Source organism: Bos taurus, chromosome 6 (assembly GCF_002263795.3).
Source record: "Bos taurus isolate L1 Dominette 01449 registration number 42190680 breed Hereford chromosome 6, ARS-UCD2.0, whole genome shotgun sequence".
Lineage (NCBI taxonomy): Eukaryota > Metazoa > Chordata > Mammalia > Artiodactyla > Bovidae > Bos > Bos taurus.
The window spans coordinates 57,337,044-57,364,982 of NC_037333.1; the positions used below are offsets into that span (position 1 = coordinate 57,337,044).

The window sequence follows — 27,939 nt, forward strand, 5'->3', positions numbered from 1 at the left end:
CTGTTGTTTTAAAAAGTTTATGGCAAACTGCTAAATTGGTATCACTATGTTCTTTGAACATCCATTGACCTTTCAGGTGTCATATGAAGCTAAAGGGTAACTCTTTCACATAATTTGGAGGGATGTTAATGAGAATTGAGATGAATAGGTTTTCATGGTGGATTGTCTTAGACACATTTTTAAACCTTTAAAGAATCTTTGTAACTGTAGAGTCCTAAAGAATGAAAAATTTACATTACAGTTAGAGTGATTAACATTTCATAAGGTATTGGGAGTTAAGCTTTTTAAATCTAATTTCTGTTACATTAAGTGCTTTTAACCTCTCTCCTTAATAAACATAAATTTAATAAAAAAATTAAAATCCTTAATGCCTCTTATTTAAGAGGCATTCAGTTACAGGTCAGATGAACAGATGGAATTTAGATTCTCCAGTCCACCATTCGATGCATTCGCTCTTTTCATGTTGACTTATTCATCCCTTCTAGCAATTTCAGTAGGGACAAGCTGGTATACTTCTTATTTTGTACTTTTTGATTTGAGAAAAATATATCCCCGCTTCCCCCTCACCATTACCCCCTTGGCCACATCCTGGGCATGCAATGCTAAGTGTGAGTGGTGATAGTTCATTCCTTTGAAAAAGTATGCGTCCTGACAGCCTATGATATTAAAATATTGTTGTGAGTCCTAACAAATGTTTGAGGACTCACTCAGGAAATTCACTGAGTGCCTAATAAAATAATAACTTATATTTACATAACATTTTACAGTGGACAAGTACTTTTGGTTGTATTATCTTGCTTAATCCTGAAACCCAGTGAGATAAATTTTCACTGTACCCTTTCACAGATGAGGAAATTGAAGTGCAGGAAAAAGTTAAGTGATTTTCCCTGAATCATGTCAATAAGTGCCTAGAGAGAGATTTTCCATATCTAAGAATAATGTGGGATGTAATTTTAAACACTCAAGATCACCCAGTTAAATCCAAACATTAGCTCAAATTCAGAGAGTTTTAAACATGTATGAACACCCTTGGCCCAGATAAAGAAGTTGATTTGTTTAAACAGTGCAGACAGGTTACACAGCACTCACTAGACCTGTTATAGGCAGTAGGGAAGAGCTTTGTTTTCTGCAAAGAGAACTGTTTTGGCTTTGCTTAGGGCAGTTACTTGTTGTAATTTATGTTCTTCACACTTGCGCTTGGGCAGTTTCCTGTTTGTCCTGCACACTAGCATTTTGTCTCCGCCAAGGAGGAGGCACTTAATGGGCCTTTATTGCCTTTTTTGGTGGCCTCTGGATGGCATTATGACCAGAAGATGTGCTTACATATTGAAATGTTTTCCTGCCACTGGAATCAGAGATTTGTAAATGCCACCAGTGCCCTGTGATACGTCTGATCTGCTGTCTGTCTGCTACCAGGAGCCGTCTGGCTATGAAAAGGAGGCCTTGCCCATCTCCGAGAGCTGCTTCAGGCTCCTCGGCTCCTCGGACGACCTGTCCAGTGACTCAGAGAGCCAACTCACAGAAGAGCCAGCCCTGCTCTCGCCCAAGCAGGGCTTCCGAAGGCGCGCCAACACCCTGAGTCATGTTCCCGTGGAATGCCAGGAGCCTCCACAGCTGGTGCGAGGGTCTCCAGGGGTCTCGCAAAGGAAACTTGTGAGGTATCACTCAGTGAGCACAGAGACGCCTCATGAACGAAAGTAAGATTTGTTGAAAATGTAGATTTGTTGTATGAATAGCTGGGGCATATGTTACTGCCAGGTATGTGCATCCCAGGCATGTCTGTTGAGCGAAAAAGAAACCTGAGTCCGGTTTCACTCTTGGCTTAAAAAGAGTAACGTGTCTCTCTCACCTTCCTCTCTTGGGAGAGATGTAGTTGTAAGAGATACCCATGACTTGTCCAAGTGCAGGGACTGTGAGGAAGCAGATAAGATGAGCAGAAATGGCCCTTGAGATGCGTAGCGGTCTGAGAGGCAGCCGTGACTGGGAACTCTGCCACTAGCCTAGAGGAGAGCAGCGAGCAGGTGGGCAGGAAAGTACTCGTTTGAAGGTGGGGGCCTGGGCCACAGTGATGTGGGGACTCTGTCCCTGACTGGCAGAGTTATTTGACTTCACTGCAGGACATGATTGGAATAGATGGTCTCGAAAATCACCTCCAATGTGAGAATTCTGGATTCTTGCAGTAACACTTACTGATTTTAATAAATTGCCGTAGTGAGCAGTTGGAATGTCCTGCTTCTAGAGCTGGGTCAGCAGTACAGCAGCAGAAGTTCCACTTCCTTCAGGGGTCCCATGGCAGTTAATTTGACCTCACGTGTCAGAGACATGATGGACACGGGTGTCTGTAAAAATCACTTCAAAAATCCGAAGCTTCTCACCTTGTAAATATGAAACAGGCCGCACCTGTGTACAGCCGCTGCCTCCCTCTGACCAGTGACAACAGAAACCAGGACATGTCATGTCCACACGGGGTGGGGAGGCGCTCTGATACGTTGCTGGTGAAGGACGACATGTGCTAGCAATCTCGGATGAGGCTGTGGAATCTTTCAGCTTTGTTTTCATAATCTTTCAGCTTTTATTTTCATAACTATTGAAAATAGTTATGTGGTTTTTTGGACTTTGGCTGGATACCTGTGATCCCAAAGCATGACCTGCTTCAGAAGCTAATACTCAATTCTGTGATGTTCTAGAGATGAATGTGCCATGTGATCAGTTGTGTTTAACTCTTTGCAACCCCGTAGACTGTAGCCCGCCAGGCTTCTCTGTCCATGGAATTTTCCAGGCAAGAATACTGGAGGGGGTTGCCATTTTCTCCTCCAGGGGATCTTCCCAATGCAGGGATCGAACCTGCATCTCCTCTGTCTCCTGCACTGCAGGCGGATTCTTTACCCATGGAGTCACGACAAGCATAGTTTGAGGCTTTATGGGTTCTCATCATGTTTCTTAAAACCCCGTGCACACGCTTCTTTTGTTCTGCCTCTCCACTGCACTCCCATCCCTCTTTTTCTGGCATTTCAGCGATGATGGAAACCTTCCTGTCTGGAGGTTCTTAGTCCTCTTGCTAAAGCCTGCTGTTTCACACAAGCCGGAGGTGGCAGGAAATTAGAATTCCTGACCGTCCATTTCCCTTCTCCCCGAAGAACGCAGCTTCCTGTAGGGTTGTGTTTGGTGTGGATGGTGAGAGGACGTGGGACTGTCCTCCCCGTCTCCCTGCAGCATGTCTCTTCTGCTCTGCGTGACCCTTCATGACCTCTCTGCTCACTTATGCACAGGAAATGAGACTTTGACATTCAAGGCAGCTTATTATTCATTTTGAAGAGAGATGTATTTCTAAAACTCTGGATTTTGTTTTGCTTTCCTTTGCTTTTAATTAATTTTTTTTCCCTGTCAGATCCTAAGAAGGGAGTGGAGGAAATGGATGTCTTGGGGTCATTCCGAGTGTGGGACGTGATCAGGCAGGACCTTTCATGGCGCCCTCTTGACTGAGCTGCTTTACCAGTGGGGATGAGGGTGCTGAAGAGGAGCGCACCCACTGACTGACAGTTCCTGTGTCCATGTGTCCTCTGCTTTTCCGGTGTGGCTCCTTCCCCCTCCCTCTAACTCCCCTGCCTCTCTCTACTTGCTGTTTAGTGGGAATTGTCCACCTGTTGGCGAGTCTCAAAGTCCCTCAGGTCAGTCTTCAGCTCCTGCTCCTCCACCTCGTCTTAACCCCTCCGCCTCCTCGCCTAATTTTTTTAAGTACCTCAAACATAACCCGAGTGGAGAACAGAGTGGGAATGCCGTGCCAAAGAGGTGAGCCGCCCGCATGGCAAGTGCAGTGTCGTTGGTCTTCCCAGGATGGTCACGCAGAGAGGGTGTGCTGCATGTCCACACAGGACCCCGGGGCCACCGCGTGTGTGTGTGTGTGTGTGTGTGTGTGTGTGTGTGCTTGTTTGGTTGTGCTTTTCTTATTTTCAGTCTATCATTTGAATCCATTTAATTTTACCATTGATTAATTCCCTCAAAATTGTTGTGAAAACAATCTTGAGGGCAAGATGTGATACTTCTTTTCACATTCCCCTGCTCTGGTGTGTGTACATACACACACACACACACACACACACACACACACACACAGGTTTAACGGCAATGTGCTTGATTATATAAGTTGCAATTTGTGCCATTTCAGAAACTTCCTCATTAATTTAGAAAAATTATTTTTCTACTTCGAAAAGAAAGAATCACTTTGGATGATGGACTGAATTTTATTGCTGTGGTTTTGTTTTTATTTGGTCAGAATGCTTAAAATGAGATCTATCCTCAACACATTTTTCATGTATTCACATATTACTAACTATACGGGCACTGCATTGTAAACTGCAGGCACAGTGTTGCACAGCAGATCTTTAGAATTTATTCATCTTGTGTAACTGATTGGACTGATGTTAATTAGTTCATTGATTCCTTTCATTTAAAATAGTAGAATTTTATTCGACTGAAAATGAAAGTTAAATCTCATTTGTAAACTGTTTTTGACTTCTTACTTGCTTTAATTTTCTTATCATTAGATGTATAAAATGTGTCTTCTGTTTTGAAGGTTTTGTTTTACAGTTTGTGTGTTTGTGTTTACCCTAAACTCTTTTTTCAACCATACTCTCAGCATCTCCTACCGTAATGCCCTGCGGAAAAAACTTCATTCCTCTTCCTCTGTGCCAAATTTTCTAAAATTTCTGGCTCCTGTAGATGAAAATAACACCTCTGACTTTATGAACACTCAAAGGTAGGGTTCAATTTAGATACATCAAGTCTGGGTGTATATGTTGCTTGTTAGACACAGGGATTTTTTTAGCTGTTCTTTTGCCATTTCCAAAGTCATTTTCACTAGATCTATTATATCTTTTTTCTTACACTTTTTTTCTTACTGAATGTAATTTAAAAAATATGGAATCAACTTGCTACCCAATTTTGACTAGAATTAGTTTATTTATATTTTGTTATTTTCAGAAAATTAGAGGAAGTCTTAACCATTTCTCTGAGTGATAGAGGTATTTCTAGATAAGCATATATGGCTGCCAATAAATCAGTCAGGATGTTTGGTCTGTAAGTTCAGATGCTTGTTCAGTTGTGGGTATAAATTCAGGTGCAACCTACAAGGGTTCCCCACGTTGTCCTATGAATAGGAAAATTGTTATTTATGTATATTGAAAAATATACTTTGTTTTGTCATTTAAAACATACGGGTATTAAAAGTCATCATTAGCAAGTAACTGCATCATTATTGCCCTTGCTGGTTCTGTGTAATCTATTTATTTAGTTATTTTTTGAGGTGATGCTTGGAGACATACGGCTATGCTAAGGAGATCTTCTCACACACAGACTAGGGGAAGTTGTGAACCTGGTGACGGCGCCCCCCCCCCCCACCTTTAGGCCATTTTTCTTTTCTAAAGTGGCATCAAGAGAGGCCTAGTTGGAAGCTAAGGTCCATGGAGTGGAGTTTGTAATATTTTTACAATAAAAATAAATTAAGGACATGTAACCATAGTCTACCATAAAGAGCACCCTTTCAGAAAGCAGTTCTGTAGGACTGCTGCCCCGCCACCAGCTTGATTGACACCTGTGATTATCTAGTTATATTTGCTTGTACAGAGATAATTTATAATTTAGTGCTCGGTTAAAAAAGACAAAAAGTCAAGCTAAAATACCTGCTTGTATCTCCCCACCAGTCATAAACAACTGTCTTTAATTTTAGGGACTTTGAGTCCAAAGCCGACCACATCAGCGATGCCAGCAGGACCCCTGTGAAGACACGGAGACACTCGTGGAGGCAGCAGATCTTCCTTCGGGTAGCCACCCCCCAGAAGGCCTGCGAGTCCCCCAAAAGATACGAAGGTGAGGCCCACCCCGCATGTGAGCCTGGATTCCGGCTTGAGTTTCGTGTTTGGTGAAAGAAGAGGTGAAATGAGATTTCAAGTTAAAATCATCCCCCGATTTTAAAGTTCCCAGGTTAGGAAGTTCAAATGCCAATGCCTGTCACTGTTTTCAGAGGATCCCACATTCCTGGAAGCCTGTAATAGCATTCAGCAGCTTACAACACCTTGTGTTACAAACAGTGCTTCTGCTGAGCCTCTGTGACTACCCCTGCCCTGCCCCCCCAGGGAATGTTGGGAGCTCAACTCGAATCCCCCATATCCTTTCTTCTCTTCCTGATACGTTCCCAGGCTTGTCTGTTTTCTCCCTCTGCAATCAAGGTGTCAGTTTACACCCTGCCTTAACATGGTGGGTTTTTGAGGTACCGCCACCCCACTGGTCACACTTGTGCTGCCTTGTGCCTTGTTGATTGCTGTCCATCGGTCTGGTGTCACGGGAGGACTCTTTCTCATCATCTTTGTGCCCTCCAAAGAAATGCATGCAGACCTCAGAGATGCAATAAGAAGAATATCTCAGTAAAGCGAATCACATGAATTTTTTGATTTCTCAGTGCACATAAAGGTTATGTTTACACTGTAGTATAGAGTAGACATTACAGTGCAGTCTTTTAAGTGTACAATAGCATTATGTCTAAAAAAGACACATATACCTCAGCTAAAAAAAACCTTGATTGCTAAAAATGCTAACCATCATCTGATAATTCAAGGTTGCCACAAACATTCAGTTTCTAAAAAAATGCAGTATCTGTGAAGAACAGTAAAGCTAATAAGCACAGTAAAACAAGGTATACCTATGTGCGTGTTCATGCTAAGTCACTTCAGTTGTGTCCAACTCTTTGCAACCCTATGGACCATAGCCTGTCAGGCTCCTCTGTCCATGGGATTTTCCAGGCAAGAATACTGGAGTGGGTTGCCATACACTTCTCCAGGGGATCTTCCTGACCCAGGAATCCAACCTGCGTCTCTTAATGTCCTGTGTTGGGAGGCGAGTTCTTTTCCACTTGCATTGCGAGTGGTATAGAATGTGCTAAAGTTTATTTTTAGGCTTTTGCATGTTGAGTTATAATGTGAAAGAGGAGTTTAAATGAAGTTCCATTGACTAAAATTAAGATTTTTCTTTGCCCAGTGAGGTCATAAACTTTGAACAATAGATATTTGCTTTCCTTAATATTCCTAATCAGAAAGTGTTACAAAAGCACAGCGAAACAGTCGCTCTCCAAAGATTACTTGAATTCCTCAGATTTCAAGATTGCCTGTAGTGTAGACTCACGCTGCTTTTTGTCTCTTAGGACACAGCCAAGGCTAATCTGAGGGTTTTCAGACTAGGTTCCATGTAACTGTCTTGGGAGGCGGTGTGACTATTGGAGGAAGCCTTTCTCCCTGTTCCCTCCCCGCTCGCTGTGGTTTCTTCTCTCTTACCCCCCACCACTCCCCCCCCCAGAGTTCTTAATGTTAATTTGGATCCTGAATCTTCTGCCAGATTAAACAAGAACCAGGTTTGGGCTCAGCTAGCTTTGTGATGTAAAACATGTAACTTCATTTGTACTTAGTTCTATGATTATAAAATGGTCACAGTAGTGTTGGCTCTTCCTATCTCGTGGAATTACATTAAATTATAAATGTGAAAGTACTTTGAAAGCCTAAAGGCATGTCAAATGTAAAGTGGGAGCATTTTTGTTACCATTGTTGAGTTTGGAGCACTGATGTGTTTAGGTTCCTATACCGATGTTTCCTGGCAGGAACAGTGTAAGGGAACATGATTTATTAATTCAGTGTGATTTAAAATTTTTTTTAGTAAACTGAATTTATTTCAATCTGTCATTTTAGAAAGTTTTAAAGATTTTATTTTCATGTTGTAGATTGCCTACTAATGTTCAACAGCCAGATTGTGTAATCTAGTTCTCTCCTTTTAAAAAAATTCTTTTCTTAAAATTCTAAGGCAGAGGGGTCTGCTAGGGTAGGTGGCGATAGAAGGGTGGTGGCCATTTCACCAGGCAGATAAAAGGCACAGCTCCTGGTTGGAGCTCTGGCCTCTTTCTTCAGGCCCCACCCTGGTGCCACTCTGCTCTGGTGTTGGAAATAACCCGAGTTTCTGGACAGGACGGACACTCCTATCTCCTAGTCGGTGTCTGGGGGGACCTGAGTCAGTGCTGGTGTACACTCGGTCCTCTGGAGAACCCCAAGATAAATTGGGCGAGACGGCACTGTGGGCAGCATGAGAGTGTGTGATCCTGTGTCGCCCCAGCACCTAGAAAAGGGATGGGCGGAACGCCTCTGTCTGTGTCTGAATTCTCCCTTTGAAAGTTAAGCAGGAAACTTTTAAATCAGTTTTGTCTGGAAATGTTGTAAGAAATGGATAATTAACTCCACGTTGTAGTCTTACGATGGTCTTTATAGGAGACAGCATTTTTGGGTGACTTCTGGACACTCTGAAACAGCTGGCCAGAAGCATGCAGGGGATGAGATGGAATCCGTGGTTATTGCCCCAGAGGTCAGAACACTGGGCAGATCCATCCAATACCCTGCACACCTGGCAGCATGGTCTCCAGGGAACTGGGAACCGAGCGCTTGGTGTGTCCATCTCCCCTTCTGGAAATGGTGCTCAAAATAGCACCCCAGTATCCGCCTGCCAGGCCCCCAGGGTCACCTCCTTGTTTGTAGGAAAGTACAGAGGTAGTCTCTTTGACATGGTCTGAATGGTTATGAGGATGCACTTAGGGAGAGAATTGAGGGAAAGACTGAGAGCTCACTCAGGTAGCTGCCTGTGACAGCAGGAGCAGAGTGCCTGGTCCAGGCCCCAGCTTATACCCTGGGGGCCATGGTCTGGAACAGCCTATCTAATTTCTCACCTTCGATGCTGTATTCATTAGGCCTCTTGCCACACTGATTGAAATAAGGGAGTGTGTTGTTTTTACTGACAGTGTGAAAAGTGTTCAGAATTCATAATGTTAGAAAAAATCAGTGGTGCAAATATATCTGGTATAGTCACCACTCTTGTGTGGAAGTCACTCTGGTGGTCCCACTGGAAGCTGCTCTGGCCTCGGCCCCTCCAGCAGGGGGCTTCCTGCCGCTGGAGCTCTGGGGGAGCTCTGGGCTGAGCAGTCAGGGTTTTGATTGTCTGCGATCGTGGTGAGCTGGTGGCCAAGCCTTCTGGCCAGGATGCTGTGAACAGGCCCCCCTGCTGCAGAGGGCTCTTCCTTCGTTTGGGGGAGTGGAAGATGGGGGCAGAGAAGGGACCAGAGGGAAGGAGGCCCAGGAGGGGACCCTGAGCTGTGCTTTGTGATCGCAACAACAGGATAACAATAATGCCAGACATGGAGTTCCGCTGTTTGACAACAGGGCCCCCGTGTGGCCGTGGCTGTATTATGTGGGGACTGGTGGGCTCGAAGTGTGTATGTCTTTAGTGTATTCAGATGTGTAACACGTACTGACAGTGTGTTTAAACACTCAGCGCAGTGGCCAGGAGTGTGATACGGGCCGTGGACGACGGTGTGAAGCAGCCTGGCCCACTCTGGAGTGGTTCTAAGCTTTCAAATAAGCTTCCTTAGGTGGAGCCACATCCTGTCTCCCTGTGGTTCCATCCCTCCTTCCTCCTGGTCTCTGAGCCACACAGAATGCACTTACTTGCACTTCCTTTCTTCATATGACAGAGGGTCATGGGGTTGCTGCTTCCTCTGAAAGTCTTCTCCAGGCTGACTGCCCTCAGTCCTTCGCCCCAGCACGGTGTTACTGCCGAGTCCACTCTAGTCAGAGTCCTGTCGCTGAGCATAGTTGGCCCCCGAGGGACCCAGAACCCAGCTCTGCATCCCTCCGTCTCCCACCCATGCAGTGCAATCCTCTTTAGGTAATTAAGGTCACTTTCGTAGCCTCTCTCTGCTTTAGGTGATTAACTCACATTCTTGGCTCTTACCATATCTTGTCCTCTGGGGCATGAACTGTTATTTCAAAATTGGACCAAGTCCTAGCTGGTCTTGATGGAGAAAGATTTCTAAGGTAGTGTTTATCTAGTTCGTACCTGTGAAGTGCTACAGCATCATCCAGTCCTTTGAGGGTGGTCTTGAAGCTCGCGCTGGTGGCCAGTGCCTTGTGGCAAGCTGTGTAAAGTTAACGAGGCTTGCCCTCGGTGTCTCTCCGTGATGGAACAATACTGCGGGCCGCAGGCTCTGCCCTCTGCTCCTACGCTGCCGTCCTCACTGACTTGTCAGGGCCCAGACTATGCAGCTGCTGTTGGCTTTACCACTGCCTCCTGCAGGAAGGTGTCCCAGGGACCCTGATGCTGCGTTGGGTGACCGTCACGGCGCAGTGTCCTCCTGGCCTCTCTGAGAGAGGCTTCTGCTTGGAACCCTCATGCTCGCCATGTGGGCTCCCTGCTGAGGCCTGTGCTCGGGCTGTTCCCTCTGCCTGGAATGCTTTCTCCCCATCCCCCTCACCACCCCCCGACAACCCCCATGAATAACCCCCCAACCTGCTTCAGATTATTGCTGAACATCATCTTTTCACTGAGGCTGCAGCAGCCACTGTACTTCAAGTTGCACCCCCATCCCTTCAGATATTCCTCGTCTCCTTATCGTGATTTTTTCCATAGCATTTCTCACTTTGAAACATATTCTGGTTATTTGCTTAAGTATTATCTTTATCATCAGGTTCCTCCAGCCCCCAGGCTCCATGACTTCTAAGGGAAGACAAGTAACTTGCTCAGATTCTTACAAACATAATACTTGGTCCTTAGTGATTTCTCAACTCCCTGCTTCTTCCTGCTTATGTCCTTTTTGCTCTTACAGAATTAAGAAATGCTGCCTTTTAAATTATATGGTAGGAACTCTGCATATAAAATAGAGAAGAGAAAATAAAAACACAACTCTTGACTTGCTGTGATAATTATCACCCTTATTTTTGGCCAGTGCTCTACATGAGTTGTTTCCTTTAATTCCCAGTCAACCTTATGAAGGTCGGTGTTCTTATTACACCAGTTTCACAGATGAGGGAGCAGAGGCTTGGAGTGGTTTAAGTCATCTTACCCAAAGCACAGAACTGGTGGGCAGGACTGGAGCCATGGGCCTGTGCCCCACGGCTCCCATGAAACCGCACCCCAGGCTGGAAGTTGGGTGTGGCGCTGTGGGCCTGCTTCTCTCTGCATGGGGTGTTTGTTTTCAGTCTGTCCCTCTGTCCCATTGCTGGCCAGGCAGCAACACGTTTCAGAGCATTTTGACATACAGGCTTGCCTTCAGTTAATCACCTTCCCTCCCCACATGTTAGCCCTGGGACTAGGGTGTGCTGGGAGGGAGGTTGATCTCTTTATATCTGTCTGAATTTTCTTCTGACGGATCGTCTTTATTCTCTGCCACTGTCTGCTTCCCAACCTTAAGGTACAGAGAGCAGTGTTTCCACTGTGGCCTGGGACCACTTGGGCTCACATACCCTCTGTGTGTTTACCTCCAGCTATGAGACCTCCGGAGAAGACAATGGCACCCCACTCCAGTACTCTTGCCTGGAAGGTCCCATGGACAGAGGAGCCTGGTGGGCTACAGTCCATGGGGTCACAAAGAGTCTAACACGACTGAGCGACTTCACTTTCACTTTTCACTTTTATGCATTGGAGAAGGAAATGGCAACCCACTCCACTGTTCTTGCCTGGAGAATCCCAGGGACGGGGGAGCCTGGTGGGCTGCCGTCTATGGGGTCGCACAGAGTCGGACACGACTGAAGTGACTTAGCAGCAGCAGCAGCAGCAGCATGAGACCTCCAGATCCACAGGCAGTTGAGGGCCCCAGAGATCCCTGCATCAACCACACCGTGCCAGGCAGAGTGTGTGCTGTCAGGGGTGCCTCTGGGTGTCTGTCTGCTCCTCTTGTGGGGGGACCCGAGGCAGCCCCAGTGTCTTCAACCCGTGGCATGAGGGACACAAAAGTCTGCTTGTAAGGCGCACTTAGCAAATGCCTTTTACAGTGTTTTAGGCGCTCAGAGCAACTGTGACTACTTTGTATTTATATTCTGGTACTGCAAACTTCAGTTAAACAGACAAGTTAACCTTTGTTCCAGGTAAAAAAAAACTTGAAACGGGTATTTGTACTGTCCCATCTATTTTGTCCCACTTATAAAATACTAATAAAGCAAACTCGTAATTTAAAAACCATGGTATTTGCAGAGCAGTAAAGATAAGTGAAGGATAAATAAAATTTTCTATAATTTTGGGGTTCTGATTTAAAAATTAAAACAAAATTTTTGGCCACACCCCATGGCAAGTTGGGACAGGTATGGGTTCTGACCAGAGATTGAACCCTCTGCTTTGGAAGCACGGAGTCTCAACCAGCGGACCACCAGGAAGGTTCCCCTGATTTGTACAGATGGGCTAAAACCTGGAGAGAAATGTGTCGGTGACTAGGGAGTGTGACTCCAACTAAATATATTGTAAAGAGAGGGGAAAGGACAAGGCCAGGCAGTGTGGACAGAGGCAGGGAGATTAGACTGAGCAAATACTGCCCGAGAGTCAGCTTGTCCTATACTCAGGGGTGTGTGACTTTGCACAAAATCCCTATGAAATAATTGAGTTGCAGGTATCTGAACTTTATGTTCGGAGACCTGTCTGAAGTTGGTGGACTTCAGTTATTTTACATTTTGAAATTTATTTAGAAATATTTAGTAGATCCATCATAAATATTCCTAAATCCCAGGCTGGTTTTTTTTTTTTTTTTTTTTTAAACTCAACATAGACCAGTTGGTTTCTTGTAGGGATTCCCACTTGAAGTTATTTTAGCAGAGTCCAGCAGGGTGATTTCCATTCTGACCCCCAGAGGCAGTGGAGGGGATGGGGGCTCTCTGCTTTTCAGCTGGTAGGTCATGTCAGCAGCACCACTGCATCACAGGGAAACTGCGGTAAAAGTAGGACGTCACCAGTTTGTACTTGAAGACTTGGTGAGGCAGACTTTTTTGTGATAAGACAAACATAGGTAGATCATAAAGTGGAATACTAAAAGCTGTGTAGTGTTTTACACTTAAAGCAGAGTTTTCACTGATGGTCTGAATTTATGGCCACTCATGGCTGGTGCCCCAGGACCCCTAGGGAAAAGGCATTCTCTCTTCTTTGTGTTACCAGTTCTTTGGGTGAAAGGTTTGTGAGAGACTGGGTATGTGGAAGGTCCATACTTGGTAAACTGTAAACTTGATGACTGAGGGTGGTGTGGGCGTTCAGTGAAATCTGTTACAGGGCAGAGCCCTGCAGGTTGGATGTGTTTAAGGCTGCACTTTTAGGGCAGACATAGCTGTCCCGTGTTGCTCATGTCTGTATAACGGCCCTTTGTCACTTTCAAAGCCTTCCCACCATTGGTCCCCACCACGGGCCTGCCCTGAAGGTACAGGCGGCAGGGATGCTGTCATCTCTCAGCTGGGAGTGAACATACCTGTAGGTTATGTGGCTTTCTCCAGATCATGACCTAGAACAGCACTTCACAAACTACCATTGTGCTCACAGGTGTCTGGTGATCCCCTAAAGGCCGATTCTGGTGTCTGGATCTGGTGGGGCCAGAGGGTCTCAGTTTCTGACAGGCTCCCTGGTGATACTGATGATACTGGCCCACTGTGAGTGCAGGCACTTAGAACCGCGACGGTGGTCCATCCAGCCCAGACCGTCTAGTCCTTGGTCAGGACTCCTGTGTGTGTCTCCTCATGTAGATGACCCGAGGCGTCACCCACGTGTGTCGGACCTCAAATAAATCTAGGTCATAAGTGACCTAGATTTTTTGAGAGGATTTGTGCTGCCTGGAGACGCAAAGAGTTGATCTGGTGGGAAAATGGAGTGATACAAAACATGTGGTAATAGGGATAAAGAAGAGTCTGACAGCGTGCCAAGTGAAGCTAAACATATGGCGTCTGCCTCGTCCCTGCTGCTCCGCTCGCAGCCGAGCTTTGTTTCCTGGGCGGCCCCGGGAACAGAGGCTGTGCAGGTGTTTGTTTTCTTAGCTGTGGGCTCTGACCTAATCGTCAGGCCTACAAAAAATGCTGAAAATCAACTTCTGACTAGATGTTCAGTAGTAGAAATAGTCCATGGTTTTTCCTCCTAGTGTTTCATACAAAAAAAAAAAAAGAATTATTTGTTGTTAAGAAATGATTTTTTAGGTAACTCCCAACTATGGAAGGAGGAAATTACTTACCTCTGTGTGCCAAGGAACAATTTTAGTCTTGGTTCAATGCCTTTCATTTAAGCATCTCAGGTTATACTGTGCATTTACCAATTTTGCCAACAATAGAAGGAGTCAAATTTTTACATGTCTTGTTTTAAAAAAGGAAAAAGAAAACTCATCTAATATAGATCAGACTTATTGATTTGAAACCCATTGTATAAGTAACTAATCCAGTGAAGCTGAAGTTCAAAGGGTTTTTGTGTTGTGAGTATAGCTGTGTCAATATGCCTGATTTATGACACAGTTAAGTCAGTTGGATTAGATATTAGATGTAAATAGTAATGGCAAAACCAAGGAGTATAATCAGAATCTTCATAATGACTATTTTATATCTTGAAAAATGTAGAAACTGTTGTACTATGATTTATTTTATATTGTTCATGGCAAATTTTCAAGAATTTATATGCCATTGGGAAATTGTAACAGATGGTATAAGTAGAATAACTGCAAGTAGGACTTAACTGGAACCTGTAAGCGTCACAGTGATCCTTTGTTTTGATCCCCAGTTCTCACCATTCACTGTGTATCAGCCACACGGGGAAACTTAGTATGTGGGCCACAGCTGCCCCTATGCTCTCATCATCTCAAGGGGTGGGGATGGGCTTGAATCCTCCTATCTTTTTAAACCCACCCAAAACATTCTAATTGTGGAACTGCTGTTTTAGTTAAATGTAAGAGAATGACTACAAGGAGATCCAACCAGTCCATTCTGAAGGAGATCAGCCCTGGGATTTCTTTGGAAGGAATGATGCTGAAGCTGAAACTCCAGTACTCTGGCCACCTCATGTGAAGAGTTGACTCATTGGAAAAGACTTGATGTTGGGAGGGATAGGGGGCAGGAGGAGAAGGGGACAACAGAGGATGAGATGGCTGGATGGCATCACTGACTCGATGGACGTGAGTCTGAGTGAACTCGAGGAATTGGTGATGGACAGGGAGGCCTGGCGTGCTGCGATTCATGGGGTCGCAAAGAGTCAGACACGACTGAGTGACTGAACTGAACTGAACTGAAGAGGATGACTTGAGGCACTGTTACCACTTGGTGGCAGTGTTGCTCCCTGTGTCTTGCTGGCCCTTCTTTCTTTTTTCAATCCCAGAAAAGTGTGCTTTCTTTTTTCCCGTGTTTTTGTTTTTGGTCTTGTTTTTGTTATAGTATGTACCTTCCTCACTGATTTGCAGCTTATTTGAGTAAGGAGAGTACCTTCTGAAATCAAGATGTTTTTCTTTCATTTTCCACAAGGTTTTAGGGAGCGGGCAAAACAAGGAAGAGAAAAATAGTCCCTGATTGCCAGAGACACAAGGCTTTCTAAGATTGTTCTTAACCTACTTTCCATATAATTTTGCTTTTCTGTGGTCAATAAAGACTAGGTTCAAGATAAAATACTGCATGCCAGGAATGGACTGTTCATGAATTTCAATAGTTTGAAGCTACGAGATTTTTCTCCTTTAATTGTGCTTTTTGGTACATCGTTATAGGTGGGGAAGCCACAGTGAATGGCCAGACTTGACCTCAGTCTGCTGTTTTTGAGGCCTGATATCAGTTGTAAATTAGCCTGATTGAGCCTTTCCTAGTCAACCGTTGGCATTTAAACAGTCAGTCGTTACACTTTATGCAGAGGTTGGCTCTGAGGGTTGGTGGTGATGCAGAGACAAAAGTTCAGTCTCTGCTGTTGGTAGGAAGGGGACGGAGGGCCAAGGGCTTGGGCACCCAAGGTCCTGGAGTCGGGAGACTGGGGTGCGAATCCTGCTTACAGTGCCCTGGAAACTCCTCCTCAGGGCTCATCTAACTCTCAGAGCCTGTGTGCCTTCAGGATTAGAATCCAGAGTCAAAGATCTTGATCTGTCATCTTTGAACTTTAATCTGTGGATACTGGGGAGCCACTGACATTTATAAAACAAGGAAATGGTAGGTAGTTTGAAACTGTTCTCAGGGGGATATAATCTGTAGACATACCTGAACTTGAAACAGCCTCAAAATTGGGGCAGGACTAGGGTGAGGCAGTCACATGCTCCGAGTGCAAATTTTAAGGAGGCACTCACTTTTAGGGCCCTGCAAGTATGGACCCTGTGCACACATGACCCTGACAGTGAGTGCCTCCTTTATATTTTGCATCCTAGGGGCCCACCTTCCTCACCCTACTCACTGCTACTCTACAGCTGGGACACCGCTGCCTGGGAAGTTTAGATTAGCTTAAAGAGGAGTCCTTGGCAAGAAACTCGTGTTTGGGGGTTTTGTTTTTTGTTTTTGTTTTTGTTTTTTTAAAAAAAACAGCTTTATTGAGCTAAAATTCATATATTATACAGTTCACCCATTTAAAGTATACAATATCTTTTTCTGTATTTACAGGGTTGTGGAACCATTGCTGCAGTCTAATTTTAAAATACTTTTTGTCCCCCAGGAAGAAAGCCATAGCTGTCACTTCCCAAAACCACTCCCCTTTCCCCTAAACCCGAGACAACCACCCATCATCTTTCTGTCTCTGTAGATGTACCTGTTCTGGACATTGTATATAAACAGAGTCATGCAATATGTGACGTGTGGGGCTTCTTCCATTTAGCAGTGTTTTCAGGGTGCATCGTGTTATGTGCGTATCAGCGCTTCATTCTTCTATACGGTCAGTTACTACTACTCCATTATATAGACAGACCTCAAATACAGTCATTTACCTTTGGCTCTAATGCGCCTGTGAACTTTCATGTGCTTAGTGTTGTGTGGTCACACACTGAGAAAGGGTTTTAATGGTGAGTATGGAAGCTCCTTCTCTGGGGGGTTTGAGTTGTCACTCGTAATTCTGACCTTGGGGATGGTTGGGCCAGTGAGGGTGGGTGAGCCTCTGTACTGCTGGCCTTGTTTGCCTTTCTTCCCCTGCAGACTGAGGGGAGAGTGTGAGTGTGGGGTTGCGTCCGGGCTCCCACAGCTCTCCCATTCCAGGTCAGCAACATTGGCCCAGGGCTGCATTTCTTTCTACCATCCTCAGACTGTGTGCCCGGAATCCCTTGGAGAAGTTACGGAAACACAGAATGCTGTTCCTCATTCCTGAAGTTTCTTGGTGGAGCCTAAGGTTGTGCAATGCTTACAAGTTCTGGGGACCACACTTTGAGGTCCTCTGAATGTCGCAAGCTGCAGCAGCTGATGGGCAGGGGTACATCCTATTCTGATTTAAACTCATGCCAAAAAGCCCCGAGTGGTTGTTAGTATAATAAGTGAGTTGAAAATTAGAAATATGTTCTATGGCGGATTATGAAATAACCAATAAATCCCATCTTGTTTGCAATAAAACTCACCAAACATCAATAGTAGCCATTGAAATTATCCTTATCATGTATTGAGCATTAGTGTTTGCACTTTCACAGAGTTAGATGGTAATTCTCACACTGACTCTATGCAGTCAGTACTATGCCCGATATTTTCGAGGAGAGGAGGCTAGAAATATTGGATAACGTGCCCGTAGCTCCACAGCACTTAGTTCTCACAGCTGCGATTCCAATCAAGCTGTGCTGTGCTGTGCTTACTTGCTCAGTTGTGTCCGACTCTTCGCAATCCCATGGACTGTAGCCCGCCACTTTCCTCTGTCCATGGAGATTTTGCAGGCAACAATACTGGAGTGGGTTGCCATGCCCTCCTCCAGGGGATCTTCCCAACCCAGGGATTGAGCCCAGGTCTCTTGCACTGTAGGCAGATTCTTTACTGTCTGAGCCCCCAGGGAAGCCTAAGAATACTGGAGTGGCAACCTATCCCTTTTCCAGGGGATTTTCCCGACCTCAGAATCAAACTAGGGTCTCCATAATTGCAGGCAGATTCTTTACCAGCTGAGCTACCAGGGAAGCCCCCAATCAGGTTGGCTGTATTCTAAATCCAGTCTCTTAATCACAGTAGGGAGCTCTTGACAGTTTTAGGAATAAATTATCAAGAGTTTTGACTGGTTTACTCACTGAAGTTAGGGTCTGTGTAGTAATAAGCTGCCTTCGAGTGAAAGAACAGTTCTTATGTGGAAAGTATTCTAGAATTAAATGTTGTTCAGTTGCTCAGTTGTGTCTGACTTTGCGACCCCATGGACTGCAGTATGCTAGGCTTCCCTGTCCTTCACCATCTCCCGGAGTTTGCTGAAACTCATGTCCCTTGAGTCAGTGATGCCATCCAAGAGTTAAGAATTAAATGTTAACTCTTGTTAATACAGTGCATGTTTTGGGCATTATTTACTGGTAACTCTAATTTGTGAAAAATAGAATTAGAGTCTTCTTAGTTGAATGGTTTCTATTAAATTCATTTATTTAAATGAAAAAATGTCCCTACTGGAGGGAGTGAGGCAGGGCGGTCCCAGCAGATGTGACCAAGTAGCCCCAGCCTTCGAGCTGTAGGTGAACTCAGCACACTCTTGGTTTTGTAAAATTCAGAGAGAAAACACAGGGATACGTTGAAGTGCTTCCTGAGTGGATTTTTTTCCAAGTGAATTTGTTGTATCACTTTCATGTAAGTGAAAATATTTGCAGAATAAGTACTAACAAGATTTTAAACATCATTCACCAAAGTAGGAACACTGTAATTACGGTCTTATATAATTCTGAAAATAGCTTGGAACCCCAAGTACACATTTTATACTTGTGAGAATAGTGGGTTTCCCACAGAAAGTTGAAGTATTGTGCTTCACTTCCTGTCCAGGTGTGTTAGCTTAGGAACTTTCGATTAGGGACAGTTCTGGCGATGAGAGGTTATGGTCTTTCCTCTGTGGTTTGGTTTTTGGAATTCTCTTGCAGTAGCATCTTCCCTGAAGTTACGGAAGGGACATTTTTCTTTTTCCTCTTGGTGTCCTGTTGCCAAGACTTGGGCGGGATATAGAAACAGTTGGCTGTTTCTGCCCCACAAGGCTTCAGATCGTGGGGCTTATTAGATTAGAAGCCATCGGTGGGGATACCTGCATTAACAAAGGGGTATATCTTCTGTTTCCGTTTGCAGAGTGGCTGGTGTGGTTTTGGTTCACCATTCTCCCTAAGAGACATCTCTGCACCGCCTCTTGGGAGTTTTCTCCCGTTGTCCCTAACACTGCTGTCTCAGTCACACCTGGTGTCTGTCCCAGTGTGTGGCAGGCTGTGCACCGTTAGACCAGATGTTTCAGCAGCACATGGCAAAGTTACCGGGTTTCCATTCATTTGCCTAGTTTCCTCTCTGCGGCCGTTTCTACCATGTTCAGCCCCTCCCCTCCAGGCACCAGATTTTTGACATCACTTAGAGATTGCGTCTGACTGAATGTACTGGAGACCCTGCCACACTGGTGTGACTGGGGGTTGGGGGGAGGTAGGTTTATTTTTCTCAACAGGAAGTCTGGATGATGATAAGGCGAGGTGGTTCCCTGGCTCCGTGATGTTCCCAGGAGGCTGGGGTCCTTTCTACTTTTCTGTTTCATCCTCTTGGGTGCCTTCTGGTCACAGCGTGGCTGCTCCGCCTTGGGCTTCCCCTACAGCTCCGAGCACAGTGAAGGAGCAAGCAGTGAGGACAGCAGAGTGATCCCTCCATATCAAGAGAGCAGGCTGTTCCAGAGTCACTGGAAGACTTCTGTGTGTGTCCTGGTCACCTGTGGCTATGTGGCAGCTGGGCGACACTGGTTCTTGGCTGAGCATGCAGCCACCTTGTGCGATGCGCTCCGGATGAAGGTAGAGTGGACGTGGAGGGAACCTTGCCTGGGCCTAGTGTTTCTCCGCCCCTGGTGTGCTGTCCTGCTTCATGCAGCGCAGAAGCTCCTCTGCCCACACTCTGGCACTGACCAGTTCCTTATCCTTTCCGTCCGTCCACTTCCAGGTCACCGTGACTTCTTTTCTGTAGGCGCGGTCAGCTTCTGCTTTCCCGCTATTCCTTAAGGTTTGTGTTTGTCCCTATTAGACTGGTGCTTGCTTTGTCTTGTGGTTCTTTGTCCCAACCTTCAGATCTGATCCGTACTGTCCAGTATGGTAGCCACTAGCTACGTAGAGCTGTTTAAGCTTGAACGTAGATGTTTAATTTCACACCCTCAGCCCATTTCAGGTGCTCAGAAGGCACGTGTGGCTAATGGCCATGTGCTGGAGAGTACAGCTCTGCCCTTGTGCACGTTCTCATGGGCCCCTCAGAGGTCTCCCTTTGCCCTGACTCCTCTCGGAACCGCAGGCACGGCACTTTACGGGTGGTGCTTGTTCTGTGTGCCCTCGCCACTCAAGGAGTAGACTTTGGGCTGAGGCAGGATATTCTGCAACTCACCTTGCTTCTAAAATGATCGTTACTGGGTATATAGGAGTTGAGTCCACTCCTTTCAAGGAATCTTGAAAGTAAGTCGGAACTTTGAAAATTGTCCATTCCATATTCCTTATTTTCCAGATGAAGAAGCAGACTGAGAGAGACACAGGGGCCCACTTAAGGTCAAACAGATAGTCAGTGGTAGAATGAACTAGAATTGTGGTTCTCTTTTCATTAAACAAAACCTAATTGATTAGTATCACCAACCTGTCTGTTTTTCCTAATTAAGTTCTGTTCTTGCTTTTTCTACCTAGCTAGTTGAGTGAGCAACAGCAGCAAGAACTAGCTTCTTGAGAGAAAGTTCTTTCTCACTCTTGGCTGTCCTCAGAGGCCCACTGCATAGATGCAGTGCTCAGAGGATGCTCAGAAAACAGATGAGTATTAGCCTGTCTTAGTCAACCAGTGATCACTTAGTTGCAAGAATTAGAATATGACTCAAGCAGCTTAATCAGATGGTGGCTCATAAAAATCAGGATAAGGGCAAGAGCCAGGAACTAGGTCACTGTCAGGAACCCAGGAAGTCTCTCTGACTCCCTCTCTTTGGGATCATGTAATTCTTCTTTTTTTCCTGGTCTCCTCTTCATTCTTCATACCAGCCTTCCCAGCTTGTTTGTCACTGTAGTCAGCCAGCCCCCGAGTCCATATGACCTCTTAGCTCCAGAGGCCTCCAGTTACTGGCTGCCTATCTGTGTTTTACTCTAGATTTTTCCCAGAGCTGACTGGCCCAACTCATCGTAGCTCATCCAGGAAGGAGTGGGGGAAGCCTGGTACCAGCCCAGCAATGGGGACCCACCTAAGGTATCACCGGGGCTGTGGGGAGGAGAGGGCACAGCCTCCAGCCACCACAAGTCAGTGTGTTCTTGTTAATTATACTGCTCACCCACCACAGGCAAAACCAGGATGGTGGAAGTAACAGGGACTCAGTAGCTTGTTAACAGTTAATGGTCATCTGAAAGTAGGTGAAATTGTGTGTGGGTAAGTATGTAAGTTTCTTACTACCAGAAGTACTGGGATGGAAAGAAACTGAGTAACTTTCTGTCAAAGATTTCTCTGCTGGGGATGTGGCTTGATTGATATATTTACCCAGTAATAAGAATTTGGAATTCTTAGAGCAAATAGTTTTGATGCAACTGAACAACCAAAAGTGGTCAGGGTCCCTGAAGGAGGTCAGGCTGGTGAGCCATGCTGAGCTCCCTGGGACCTCAGATACACGGTGTGTGTGAGAGCCAGCCTCCGGGCCCTCTCAGTGCTGCACCCTTCGGGGGCTTATTTCTGAAACCCAGTTCCAGCTCTGTGAGGCAGGGACACTGTTGTGTCCTGGTTCTGCGACCTGACACAGGGCTAGGTTCATAGCTGGTGCTCAGTTTCTGTTGGGTGCAGGGCTTTACAATTTTGGAATGTTGACCAAATATGGGTATTTTATTGTTAGCTACTCACTGTGTAAAAAATAACATATACATGGAAAAAATACAAAGAAAGCATACTGATAAAAGTTTTCACAAGTTTTAGTCATCAGTGATATTTTTCCCATTTCTCTTTTTCACTTTTATGATGTAGTGACATTTTGGTGGTAGGCAAAACGTTTGTTTTAAATAGTCAGTATGTATTTAGCCTTATGGAGGTTAAAATGGAAGCACGTTTCTATCACAAATCATGATGGTAGTGAGTATTCAGATTTATTGGAAATGGGCGCAGTTATAAAATCACTTCTCTTTTGTGGGCTTAAGCTACAGGTCATCATTTGGCAATTCCCCACCCCCCTTCTTCTATTGAATTATTAGACTTGGCATGACCAGTAATATGCATTGCGAAACTGACAGCCTTAATTTGCAGAAATCAAGCCTAAAGGTTAGAGATACCCGGTCTTCATTTGAAGAATTCTTCTTGACCTTCCTGCCACTGCTGTCACCTGTCTCAGAAACCTCTGCTCCCAAGGGGCCACTTACACCACTGCTCACCTACCCAAGAAGGAGCTCCCAAAGCACCTTGTTTCCTAATGCTTACTGAGATTTCAGATTTCTCTGGTCCCAGCAGAGATAAGATTTCAGGATATTTATAGTCTCGGAAGAAAAGCTATGACAAACCTAGACAGCATATTAAAAAGCAGAGACATCACTTTGCCAACAAAGGTCTCAATAGTCAAAGCTATGGTTTTTTCCAGTAGTCATGTATGGATGTGAGAGTTGGACCATAAAGAAGGCTGAGTGCCGAAGAATTGATGCTTTTGAACCGTGGTGCTGGAGAAGACTCTTTAGAGTTTCTTAGACAGCAAGGAGATCAAACCAGTCAATCCTAAAGGCAATCAGTCCTGAATATTCATTGGAAGGACTGATGCTGAAGCTCCAATACTTTGGCCACCTGATGGGAAGAGTCAACTCATCGGAAAAACCCCTATGCTGGGAAGGATTGAAGGCAGGAGGAGAAGAGGGCAACAGAGGACAAGATGGTTAGGTGGCATCATTGACTCAAGGGCCTTGAGTTTGAGCAAGCTCCGGGAGATGGTGAAGGACAGGAAAGCCTAGCATGCTGCAGCCCAGGGGATCACAGTCAGATGTGACTTAATGACTGAACAACAACATAGTTTCAAAGCATAGTTTGGAAATTGATTTTAAAAATGAAATTTAAATTAAGAAATATAAAACCCATGGAACCTTCACTTCTATTTCTGGTAGCTTAAAAGATACTACGTTCTATCATCTCCAATTGCTCTTTACATACAACTGAAAACTATTTTTCTGAAATTGTAATTGATAAGTTATTCCAAATCAGTGTGTTCTATTTCTAAAATAACATAGTTTGTTAAAGTTTAAACTCTGTGGTTGAAGTCATTTTCTGATAATGTTTTTTTTTTTTCCCCTGAAGAAGTAATGTCAGTGATACAGAAAAGCCAGCATATCATGGTGTCTGTTTGTAGTGGCATGGTGACCCAGGTCATCTCCCTCTAGATGCTTCTCCGTGGAGGCTTTTGCTTTTGTCTTTTGCCTTCTTGTGTACCCATATTAATATCAACTCTAGGTCACTGCCACAGTCCCTGGCTATCCTACCCTTAGCCTCTCCCTTTGGTTGTGATTCATAATTTTCCTACCAGCTGTGGGTCAGGAATGATTTCATTATCATCCTTTTGCTACCTCACTCCTTCTGGAATGGTGTAGTTCTGTCCCCATTCTCTTTGGCACATGTGTCTGCATTGGTTTCTTCTTAGATTACAGACTTTTGGATGGTGGGTAAAAAGGCTTTTTTATTTTTTGCTTAAATACTTCATACTCCTGTTACGATACCAAGTTCTGTGGAGCTCACCAAAGTCTCCTTGATATTGTTGGTAGTTTAGATTATTTGGAGCTTTTCATGTTAGAAGGAGTGTTGCTGCTGCTGCTGCTGCTGCTAAGTCACTTCAGTCGTGTCCGACTCTGTGCGACCCCATAGAAGGCAGCCCACCAGGCCCCACCGTCCCTGGGATTCTCCAGGCAAAAACACTGGAGTGGGTTGCCATTTCCTCCTCCAGTGCATGAAAGTGAAAAGTGAAAGTGAAGTTGCCCAGTCGTGTCCGACTCTTAGCAACCCCATGGACTGCAGCCTACCAGGCTCCTCCATCCATGGGATTTTCCAGGCAAGAGTACTGGAGTGGGTTGCCATTGCCTTCTCCAGTTAGAAGGACTAGGGGTTCTTAATTCAGCACCTCATTTTCCAGGTAAGACTGAGGCTCAAAGACCATCATGCCCACAGGAGCCTTCCTGTGCGTTGTGTTTAGGATGGTGTTCAGGGTCAGCACCCGGTTTTGGCCAGTCCCAGAGCATCCTGGTTGGAGCCCTGGAGCGGATGGGTCTGATCTGCGAGCGCCCCGTTGCTTCTCCCCTCTAGGACCTCAGGCTTGCTACCACACCTTATTCCTCTGTAAGAGGAGTGAGCTTTAACTGTCTCCTTCTATGAGAGGCAGTATTGCATAATGAATGCAGGGCTTAATGAGGCAAACGTGCATGCCCTGGAAAACCCTCACAGGTCTGTGGGGCAGGGACAGGGCCTGGGAATGTTGTGGTTTCATGTTTCTGAATTGGAATGACCTTTGGGATGATATCCTGGAATCTCAGATCTTCATTTTACATCAACACTCCTTCCATACCTGCCCTTTCTGAGTTGCCAGAGTTTTAAAACTGGGCCCAGTGGTCCTTTGTTTTGTTGATGTGTTGTGAGGTAGAAGCAAGTGAGACTCAGGGCCAGTTGATGACTCCTGTTGTAATGCATCTGCTTGCACAAGGCTCCTGGCTGCTTGGGGGGATTAGGGTTGTGAATAATTTCAGAAGTGATTGACTGGAGAGTTGGCTGTAACATCCTGCTTAACAGTGTGGATTTTCAAAAAATGGTTTTAAATTTTGAATTGTGGTAAAAAAAGAAAAATAAAAACATGTAACACAAAATATATCATCTTAAGCATTTTTCAGTGTATAGTTGTTAAGTATACTCATATTGTTGTGTCTTGGGCCTGTAGGACTTTCTAAACTTGCAAAACTGAAATTCTGTACCCTTGAACAGTAGCCCCCATTCCTCCTTCCCACCTCCCCTGCCAGCCATCACTCTACTTTCTGTTTCTATGAGTTCGATTACTTCAGTTACTTCATGTCAATGGGAATCATACAGTATCTGTCCTTCTGGGACTGGCTTCTTTTACTTAGCATAGTGTTCCCAAGGTACATCCATGTTAAAGCATATTTCCTTTTTAAGGCTGAATACTATTCCATTATATGTATATAGTACATTTTGTTTAACTGTTCTTCTGTCATGGCTGTTAGGTTGTTTGTATCTCTTGGCTGTTGTGAATAACAATGCCTTGATCATGGGTATGCGGATATCCTTCCACGATCCTGCTCTCAATTCTTTTGGATATGTACCTAGAAATGGAATTGTTTGGCTGCATGGTAGTTCTGTTTTTAATCTTTTGAGGAACTGCCATGCTGTTTTCTGCAGCAGATGCGCCACTTTACGTTCCCACCAGCAGTGCCCAAGAGTTCCAGTTTGTCCACGTCCTCACCAACACTTGTGTTTTCTTTTTTTTTGAAGTAGACATCCTGATGAATATGAAGTGATATCTCGTGGTGGTTTTGATTTGCGTTTCTGTAATGATTAGTGATATTGAGCATCTTCTCATATGCTTGTTGGCCATTTGTGTATCATCTTGGGAGAAATGTCTATTCACATCCTTCGCCCATTTCTAAATTGAGTTATTTGATTTTTTGTTGTTGCTGAGTTGAAAGGAATGAATTTTAAAATCAGACCGTTCTTGGCTTCAGTCCTGGCCCCTCCATTTGTAGCTGTTTGACCAAAGGCAGTTGCCACAGAATCCTCAGCGATCTCATGGATATGGTATTAGTACCCACTTCAGAGAGTTAGGGATGTTCAGCAACTTCTGTGGAAGGACCCAAGAAATGGGAGCTAGTGCTCCATGATAGAGTGGTCTGTTCCTAAGAGGGTTTTGAAGGAAATGAAAATAGCTGCCTTCTCAGTCCCCTCCGCAAATGGCAGCCGCTTTTAATTCCACCCCTACCACCTTCCCTTTGATCATCACTAGACTTCTAGGACCAGCGAAAGGTTGTGCTGGGACAGTCAGAGACTCTGTGTTATATGGAGGACACTCATATTACCAAAAAGAACATCTGGCATCCTGGGCCGTGCGCTGGTGGTTTGCACAATGGCTTCAGCTTTTTGGCAGAATGTTTGTCATCGTCCGAAGTCACAGCCAGAGGAAACCTGGGTCCTTAGGAACCTGCTCCACCCCAGGTGCCATCTCACTGAGTGGCCCCGTGCTCTCAATTCAGAGATGGAAAAACCATGGGCCAGTAGTGCTGATGGATGCAAGGGACTGGTTTCTCTTCAAACTCTCTTGATGAGAGAGACAAAAGACCAGGAATCATTATGAAGAAATTAGTCACAGATGTTTCACTCTTTAAAATCATCCCGGCAAGAGGTTAGACAGCATGTGGCTTTCAAGATGTCCTGGAAGTTGACAGCTGCAGTGAGCTGTGACCTGGCCAGCCACGCCCACGGTTGCCAGGCTTCAGAGGGTCAATTTCCCCCTGGGCTGACCTTCCTTGAAATTAAACTGAGTGTGCATTACCTGGTTTCTCTGTGTTCTGCCAGGATGTTTCAAAAAGTATCTGTCCTCTGGAGTGGCAGGTAGGTAAGTCTTGACCAGATTGCTTTGTTTGCTCAAGCACAGCAGTCAGTTTCTCCCCTCTCTGTTTTGTCCTGTGCATATGTAACACCTCTCACTTACTCACCAGAACTCTTCAGTGTGCCAACATTTATCACATTCAGTGATGGTCAGAGAATCGCACAGTTTCCCCTTTAATAAGTTTTTGGGCACAGTGAATCATGGTAATAGTCTTAAAATTTGCTTACTACAGCATCAGCTTTCAAAGAACATTTGAACTTGATATGTCCACTTTAAGTTATGTGATTTATAAACTGAGGAACTGTTTGAAATCTATTGAAGTTTTGAATGAGTACCAGTGTACTGACTCTTAAGGGCAGGGAGACATCTCAGTGATTGTATAGTTTCCATTTTCTAGTTGAAAACATCAAAACTCAAAACTTGACTAAAGCCAAAACCCAAGTTTCCCCACTGCCCAAGGGTTGTGGATCCCCAGGAAGAATGCCGCTTCTCAGGCTGATTTCTCTCAGGACACAGCCCTTATAAGGGAGGCAGTGAGGCTGGGGCTTTCCAGGTGGACAGGTCATATTTCCACATATAACCCGATGAGCATTGTGTGGGGTCGAGGGAAGGACTGGGCTCACTATTTTAAACTTCTTATTTCATACCGTGGACTTCCCCATCCCCTCTCCCGAGAAAGGCATACAAGTATTTCCTAACTTTTTTAGTCATGAACTTCCTTTCATGGATTCCGACCTTAGATCACATCCAGATAAGCATTGTGTAATGGGATGGGTGGGGGAGATGATTATTTAGTCACAGTTGCAGGAGAGGCAGGAGGGAGGGCTTCTAGCAGTTCCTCCCGCTCGCTGACTGAGTCAGAGTTCACTGCAGGGCCTCGTGCAGGCATAGCCCAGTGAGGCTCCCCCGCCGCCTTCATGGACCATTTGTCCTGCCTCTGGGACCTGTCCTCCCACTGTCCCTCTGAACTTTCCCCTTGGCCACACATCCCCTCTACCTCCCATTCTACTCTCCTCCCGCTTCCCAACAGTTCCCTCCATCTCACCAGCTTCTCTCTGGGGATGACGGGACTGGAATGTGACTCTCATCCTGATTATTTCTAGTTGAGTGATTTCCAGCGCTCCTCTCTGGAGGTGAGTGCTGAGTGTGCCCAGCACACCCAACCCTTTGTGCAGGCCTGGGGTCAGGATCCCACCGTCTGCTCGCCTCAGGGCGCAGACCCTGTGCTCCATCGTGGTGGCTCCAAAGGGCGGTTGTGGACAGAGTGCAGTGCTGACAAAAATCTAGAAGCCACGTCTGCACATTCAATGAAAGCAGAGACCATGAAGAGCACTTAGCTTTGGGAAGTGGGGTTGTCAGTAACTCTTGTCCTTTTTTTTTTTTCTCCTTTCATATTTTTAGTGTCTCTAATTTCTCTGCAGTCAGTTGAAGTAA

The 27,939-nt window shown here is 45.2% G+C and overlaps 1 protein-coding gene across 12 annotated transcripts in view; it reads left to right on the forward strand.

Moving 5' to 3' along the window:
* TBC1D1 (TBC1 domain family member 1) overlaps window positions 1–27,939 on the forward strand; it is a 226,405-nt gene that overhangs the window by 133,487 nt on the left and 64,979 nt on the right. For 4 of the 12 annotated variants that reach the window (XM_005207835.5, XM_005207841.5, XM_010806056.4 and 1 more), the window contains 4 exons: window positions 1,417–1,697; window positions 3,628–3,789; window positions 4,637–4,756; window positions 5,726–5,865. In XM_005207835.5, coding sequence (XP_005207892.1) covers window positions 1,417–1,697; window positions 3,628–3,789; window positions 4,637–4,756; window positions 5,726–5,865 — 703 coding nt within the window. Of the gene's footprint in view, window positions 1–1,416; window positions 1,698–3,627; window positions 3,790–4,636; window positions 4,757–5,725; window positions 5,866–20,560; window positions 21,141–27,939 lie in introns of those variants that run through there. The other 8 variants (XM_005207838.5, NM_001166524.1, XM_024993032.2 and 5 more) reach the window with 5 other exon arrangements.